At 45.0% G+C, this 7,779-nt stretch overlaps 1 protein-coding gene across 1 annotated transcript; it reads right to left on the reverse strand.

The window, feature by feature from the left end:
* Positions 1-4,144: 4,144 nt before the first annotated feature.
* Positions 4,145-7,694, reverse strand: LOC105568315 (anaphase-promoting complex subunit 15-like). The gene is made up of 3 exons (XM_012023889.1): positions 6,515-7,694; positions 6,382-6,441; positions 4,145-4,555 (listed from the first exon to the last, which is right to left on the reverse strand). The coding sequence occupies exons 1-3, from the start codon at positions 6,638-6,640 to the stop codon at positions 4,331-4,333; spliced, it is 411 nt and encodes a 136-aa protein (XP_011879279.1). The 5' UTR covers positions 6,641-7,694; the 3' UTR covers positions 4,145-4,330.
* Between the last annotated feature and the right edge of the window lie 85 nt (positions 7,695-7,779).

Below are 7,779 nucleotides of genomic sequence, written 5' to 3' on the forward strand. Positions count from 1 at the left end.
TTACATTTTTATCAGTACACAATTTCATCCGTCATCTTCGGCGATGCAGCAATAGATAGAAATCGAAATGGCGCGACTTAATTTTTTACATCACATTAATTGTCAGCGATCCCCTTTTTTCCATACGCCGCCGCAGAGAAACTCGAGAGCAACGAATGCAAAGAAGGGTATCGCCCGAAGACCTTGGATAAAGAACTCGGATCGACCTGCATGTAGGCCAGTAGGTCAAGTTGACATTAGCGCAGTGAATCACGATAGCAACCATCGAGTCTCTCTTCCCACGTGCACTTGAATTAGCGAGGCGTCTAAATTTCGGATACGTTTCGCCCGGAGGCGCGATAATCGATCGGCCTTGGCTGATAAGCAAATACTCGTAGATTAACGGCTCTCATTTTTCGCAATAAATTTCTTTAAGTAGAACTTGCCGGTCTAGCGTCGCCTAGCAATCTTACTACGTTGGTTAACCACGTACTGGCGTCAAATAATTCTTTACCTCACTTATTATTATCAACTGTTGTGAGAACAGCGCAGTTTGTAGAGTCCGTGGTGTCCTTGATCGTTATCTTCCCGAAGACAGCTCCTTCAGTGAGTCCCGCCGCTCAAAAAATATTTTATCCCGAAATTATTAGACGCTTTCGTATTTAGGCAAATCCAACGGTTGACTATATCGACCGATTAACGAGTTGCGCGCGAGATCTATTAGTTTTGATCGATAAATATACTTTTTTTTTTACGTCATTCCAACGAAATGTTACGTCGAGCGAAGGCATTGAGGGATTAGAGGAAGAAAAAGGCGCTGAAAAATCCACTCGACAAGCAGCACGCCATAATCTACCGACGAATTGCCCAGGAAACGTGAGGCGGTCGGATAATTCTACGCGGACGGTTCCGTCTGCCTAAACGTCAAGATTTATGCGTCTAATATGACCGGTATGAATTCATAAATCCAGACGGTATTACCATCCGCGAAACTCGTGATTCATAAATCTCGGGATTTATGCGGCGTCCCGAACGCTTAGACACTTTGTGCGTGCGTAACTGTCTTTGGAAACGTAATATCGTCCGAGGCAAATTACAGAATTCTAATCCTGTGCGTGGCTAGAAAAAAATTCGCGGTCCTCTATCTTCTCTCGTCGAGGACATAAATTTACTTTGGAACAGGAAAAGATATTTCAATACGCTTTAATATTACGGCAACATTCCTTTGATACTGAAAACGGCGATGATCGATTCTCAGCAATTAAAATCTCGTGTTACAAATGTGGTAAATCAGGTATCAAGTATTTACCAGAGACAACTTCCAAAATTCTCTTACAGCTGGCGAGAACGAAACGGAGAAAGTCTGCCTTGTTACACAGGAAAAAAGAATATCCTTCTTTTGAAAATATGTTTAGTTTCAACGTGAAAATCTTGAAATGAGATCATATTGCGTTAAAGCAAGAGAAACTTACTTGAATGAAGCAATTTTATAGAATTTAATCGAGAAAAATATATGCTTATTATTCAAGAATTATTTTCTTGAATGGAGTGGAAACAATATTGGCTACAAGATAAACACATTTTCGAATCGACGGTTATAACGATTAAAATAATGTATTGTCAATATAATTATATGTATTCTTCAAGTGACAATTATAGTATTTAAATAAGACTGTAATATTGTTGTAATGTGTGATTAATAAATGCTTCTAAGATTATGGATGGTTGCGTTTATACAAAACAATAAACGCGTTAATTTGAGTATATCAAAATTGACCTGACACTTTTTTTTCTGTGTAACATCCGACTTACAAATTCATGAATTTGCATATTTCAAATGTCTATTCATGGTAGCATAAATATTTAAAATAGTTATCTTGTTTTGTCACAAGCATTTAACTTCGTCTCGAAATCACCAAAAAGTTTTCGAAACTGCAAATCCCGAAAGAAAAACGAAACAAGGCTATCGATGCCCGCCCATCGCGTTTGTCTTTACGATTTTCCTCGCCGTTTTCAAATTCCAAGGAATTCGCCAAGTACAATTCACCAATTCATTCCAAGGAAGAAACAATTATGCGCTATTGTCTGAGATGTGATAAGAATCGGCATCGCGCAGTGTGATACATTCACGGAATCCATTTAAACCGCTGAAAATTAGTCGCACGATTGTTGGAAACGAAGTATTAGGTAGCAGAGAGACTTTTGATGGAGACAAAGTAATAAGAATTTAAGACAACTGAGCCTAATAAGTATCGTAGGATATTATTAGGAGATTAATGCGCGAATGTTGAAGATACGCATCCGATCGATCAGTTAAGCTCCGACATCATCTTTCAATATCGTTAGTAATCTAATTTGATTGGCATTAATCATTTCTCTCTGTCGAAGGTTTCCTTCGTTATCTGAGACAATGCGAGCACAGGAATAAGTAATAATAAACAAGTCTATTAAGCGGAGCAATCAACTTTGATTGCACCGTGTTTAGGATACATAGAAATGCGTATCGGAGCGATGCGATCACGCTGAATTATCTGAATTACCGGCGCGAGACTTTATCGCGCGTTGGCACGAGCACGAGCCGAACATAGTAGATCGATATCGCGCAGCTCGAACGATTTAATATGCAAACGAATGACGCGCGGCTTGATCGCGCGGCCGCGTCGCGGATCCGCGACTCCGCGAAATCCCTATTCGGCGTGCGGCCGATTTTTGCATTTTTCTTGCCTCGCAAGAATCCACAGTGACGATCTCCGTCCGATCTCTGGGGAGGAGAGCGTTGTTGCTAGAGGAGGAGGAGGTGGTGATGGCGGTGGAGGAGGAGGCACACGGGTTCGCTTTTGCCTCAGCGTACCCGTTCGTTCACCCTAGCGGGGGCACCAACCTGGCTTTACTTCAGTTACACGCCGGGAGAGCTGGCGCGTTGTGTATACGTGTACACATGCATATATATATATAATATATTATATATATGTGTGTGTGTGCGTGTATGTATATATAAAAAACTGTACACACATATACAAAACTAGTAAATAAAAGCATGTACGTAGGGCATGCACGGTAATATACGTAAGGATATCCGGATGCTCGCACCGGGAAAGGTCAGGGCCTAAAAATGCGGGGAAGGACCGTGGAAAATTAAGTAACGAAAGCGTCCGCGTCATTTCTTATCCCGGATAGCAATCATTGTAGCGAATAGTGAGCGCACTTAAAGTTCGGTCAAACGTAAGAGAGTACTCGTACTAATCGTCCGCTTTTTTTTTTTCTCGAATCGCTGACTGTGCTATGACTGCGCTTTTTTTTAGCATGAACGAGGGAAGGTGATTAACGTCACGACTGTTTGACCATCGCTTTAGGCGCTGAAACCTGCGGGTCGGAAAGAGGACTGCTACCGAGATCGAAAAATCAAACTCGGCCGCGACTGTCGTTGCGCGATTTCTTTCGTTCTATCGCCGCAGCGCCTTTAAGCGCATATTTCGGGACACCTTGTATAAAGGCATATAATACATTCTCGCGTGTACTTACACCTAGTATAGGTGGGTACACGGGGAGCGTACCGAGAGTGTCCCGGTCGAGGCACGACGCGATTCCACGGCCCTTCGCGAAAGGGAGAGAAAGAGAGCGAGCGAGGCGGTACCAACTTCGCCGGCCCGTTCCCTGGGAGGAGAGGAGGAAGGAGAGAGAGAGAAAGAGAGAAAGGACGGGACCGTAAAGGCGAGAGAGAAGAGGACGGGCGCTTTTGTTCGACCCGCGCTCGCGGACGAAGCCGCGAGTCGCTCTTCTCTTCGGAAGAGGCTCTCGACGCTAGGAATGAAGACATTACTGTCCGCGAGTAACACTCCGTCGACTGTTTCCAGCCTGGAAGAGGCTCCGGTCCGCGACGAGAGGCGCCTGCGACGCCCCGCGCCGTCGAATTCGCTGATCGCGCAATATCCACCGTCACGATGGAATTTGCACCGCTTAGAGTCGACGTCGGCTTACGGCCGTCGCCAGCCGGGTTCTTGACCTAAGCGCAAGCCGTGAGAGCGGGAGAGCGGCGAAATTTCAATTTCGGAACGCTCGCCGAACGGCGGAATCGACGGGTTCCGTCACGGTAAAAGAAATATCTATTTTGGAAAAAGCGACGCTCCGCTGCCGTCGAAAGAAAGATAGAGAAAGGAGGAGAAAGTTCGGGATAGAGAACACGGCTGGACCTTTAATTATTCGCACGTTGACGCCGTCGATCTGTACAACAGATCCGGTGGACTTATAGATAATTCGTTATCAGTATTAGAATTACATAATTATTACTTCGCTAAACAGTTGGGCGAGACACGCCATCACAAGTATATGCATTCGAATCGGCACGCGGAGATTAAGAATAACGAGTCAGATTCGACGCGTTGACCATCCGGATGGATACGGGAGCGGTCACCGTGTCCGTCGGGCTGGACCTCTGCGGGTGATGGGAATAACTGACTTCCATGTCGATCTCGTCGAGCTCCTCCTCCTCCTCCTCGTGAGTATCCGACTCGTCTTCCTCTTCGCCCTCGCCCTCCTCCTCCTCCTCCTCCTCTTCCTCCCCCTCCGAGCCTCTGAACTAGATTTTTCGTGCGCGCGAGAGAAAGTTGGTGTTAATGTTGTACATTAAGTATCATTAATCCGTTCTAGTTCCGGTTTAGACGTTTCCGGACGTCGAACATATCAAATTTAGATCTTCGTGAATCACGACGGCGCAGCTGTGCCCCAACACTTCAGGTCGAACATCTCAAGTGTTCGATACGTGCGACAGATTGAACATGAGATTACAATAAATATCAAATTATGTACAATATTACGTACAATATTAGATAAAATATGAATATGAACTTGGTAAATATAGCCGTTCGCACACGAATATCTAAATGCGACGCGTTCGATCTGGAAATGTATGAATAATTGGGAGATATTCATTGACATCGGATGTGCTTCGGTAATTTCTACAATTTCGCTACGACAAGTCGAGATTTACTCTTAATTAGTAGACTATGTGCATTTAGTAACAATACCTACAACAGTATGCGATTTCCGACCGATGGTAAGGCGAGCAAACGCAATGCAATCACATTGAAGACGAATGATGGCGCAATTTGTCAGGATACAATTTTTCCACACGAAATTTTCCCTTAAAATTTATCCTGAAAATTATGTTGTCATGGGACAACGCGGCACCTCGAAGAATTTTATGATACAATTTCAAAATATTCTTCAAAATGCCATGTTGTCACACGATTACATAATTTTACGGTAAATTTTCAGAGAAAATTCTCTCCGTGCAGGGTTGAACGTTTACGAGTAAAATATATAATAATCTGCAGCCACAAATATTCAATATAAATTATGTTTAACGTGTCAAGTAAATAATAGATCATTTATGGATCATCAAACATTTGCATCTCGAAGAAATATCGGAAATTTATGCTTTGGTTAGTATTTTCAATGCTTTAGTTTGGGCAAAATTTTTAGGACACCACGAGAAATTATTAACGGTTTTGAAGATCTCAACTTTACACCTGTGAAAAAAAATTAAGATTGTGCAACCGTGAACTAAGTTACATTGCTCTTCGTTGTTTAACAACTCAACATAAAGAACAATAAAGAATTATTTAACGCCAGCCATTGGTCGATTAATAATATTTTTGTTTGCAAAAATTCAGCTTAAAGAAATCAACCGATCAATCTCAATCGTACAATTTAGAATTTGCGTCGATTATATTGTCCAAATGGAGAAAACATTTTTGTAAACATAATTTAAACAGTCCATCTTGAAATCTTTAATTAGACTGCGCTGGATTTTTCTATAATTATTTTGCGCCAATTAATTTCTTTGCCAATTAAAAATTTGCGTTTCACTCCTGCACATTTTTATTTATTAAAACACTGAACTCTGAAGAGGCTATACTTCCGTAAGATAGCAAAGAATTTGCAGGATAACTTGGGACCTCGATTATTATCCACGGACAAGATTCGGAAATCAATTCAGTACTTTATACATCTATTGTGGTAGTTAAATTTTTCTACCTTCATTTCTTTACAGCAAGAACGATATTACGTATACCGATATTGCGTTACGTGATCGTACAAAAATGACAACTAAATAAAACAGGAAAAACTCAGCGCTGTCTCTCTCGCTACACAACAAATCAATTCACCTTTCACTTATCATGCGACTGCCGTCTCGCTCGACTCCCGACAATCAAGACGCGTCGTAGCCGAACGGTCAAAACGCGGCACGCGCTCGCGTGTCGAGAGGCGAGAAACAAGCACGCGTGCCGCCGATAACGAGCCGAAAAGAATCGAGCGCGTCGACGACGGCGAAACGGCCGCGAGACTCGGCGAGAGCGCGAGCGCGCGGCGACGCGTTAAAGTTAGGTTAGGTTAACTTACGTCGCTCACCGTCTTCCCGATCGGGATGTGCTCGTAGCCCTGCACCCGCACGTGATCCCGCTGCAACAAACGCGGAAGAAAATGTAGGACGCCCGTCACGGACGAGCCGCGCTCCATCAGTCGCGACACTTACCCAGGCTTGGTGCTCGGCTTCGAGCGCGGCGACCTCGCTCTCGTCGTCGCACGGCCTGTCGGCGTTGAACCACAGCGGGTCGGTCGCCCGCGGCCGCAGGTCCGGCCACAGCGGCCTGATCGACATTGCGAGCGACGAATCACGGGGGACGAGGGAATCCGTGGGCGGCCGCGGCGAGGAACGACTCTCGGAGGATCCGCTTGACCGTCTCGACTGCGCCGTGGAATTCGAACGAACGCGAGTGACCGCGCGCGCATGCGCGGGCCCGCTGCGCGCGCACGCCGAGCGTCTCCCGCGCTTCTGTACTATCCGCTCTTTTTGTTCGAAGAGAGACTTGCTTTATTTCTACCAAAGTAACAGATTATTGTCCCCGGCGAGTTTCTATCGAGCAATGAGCGACGAATAACGACACAGGCTGCTTTTCTCTTGAGGGACGCGGTTAACTTTAGGCGCAAGTCGACGCGCGTCGCTTTTCATTTAGAATTGGATTCAAACTGAAACGACACCTTCGCGCGGGAAGAAAGTGTATTTCGAGTGTAGAACGCGTCCGTTTCCGGTTATTACGTGCGTCGTCGATTTTCATTTTTCAATCTCCTTTTCCGCCCGCGATGTCTATTGAGCGATCCTTGCGCGCTATTTTATTCGTCGCGACTTATATTTGTAATATACAGAATATTTCGCGACTATTACTTTTTCAACGGCGTGTTAATTAGACACGAAAATTCCGGGAATTGAAGGAGATATCGAAATCCCGGCCAAGTCCAAACGATTTTGCAATTGGTCAGCGACGGAGTTGTATGGGCCTCCTCCTCCTCCATTCGGGTGGCCTCCTCTCAGGTGTCGTTGTCTACGCTGTTCTCCGGCACACTCGCGAATTTTCCACTCCCGTTTCTAAAGCCGATCCTTTCCGCTTTAATCGCGTCACAACCACTGTTCAATCTTACGACGCGACACGACGAACCGCCGCGTGCGATTCGTTTAAACAGACGACTTTTACTTCGTATTACTCGGTAATCTATCTCGGCAAATCGCCGTCCAATTTCACGATACGATTACGGATCGCGACAATCACTTGAACGAAATCAATAGACATCGTATACGAGACGATCGCGTTGCGTAGAAGATCGTTGCGAGGACCGACGTAAAGACACACGAAACGTCCGCTTCGCTCGACTACACCGAGCCGAATGAACGCGTCACAGCGTAAAAACAGTTTCTACCGAGGTGTTTACGACGCTACGTCATCTCGTGGAATCCGCGCCCGG

Source organism: Vollenhovia emeryi, unplaced genomic scaffold (assembly GCF_000949405.1).
Source record: "Vollenhovia emeryi isolate VEMERY1.0 unplaced genomic scaffold, V.emery_V1.0 DF939130.1, whole genome shotgun sequence".
Taxonomy (NCBI): Eukaryota; Metazoa; Arthropoda; class Insecta; order Hymenoptera; family Formicidae; genus Vollenhovia; species Vollenhovia emeryi.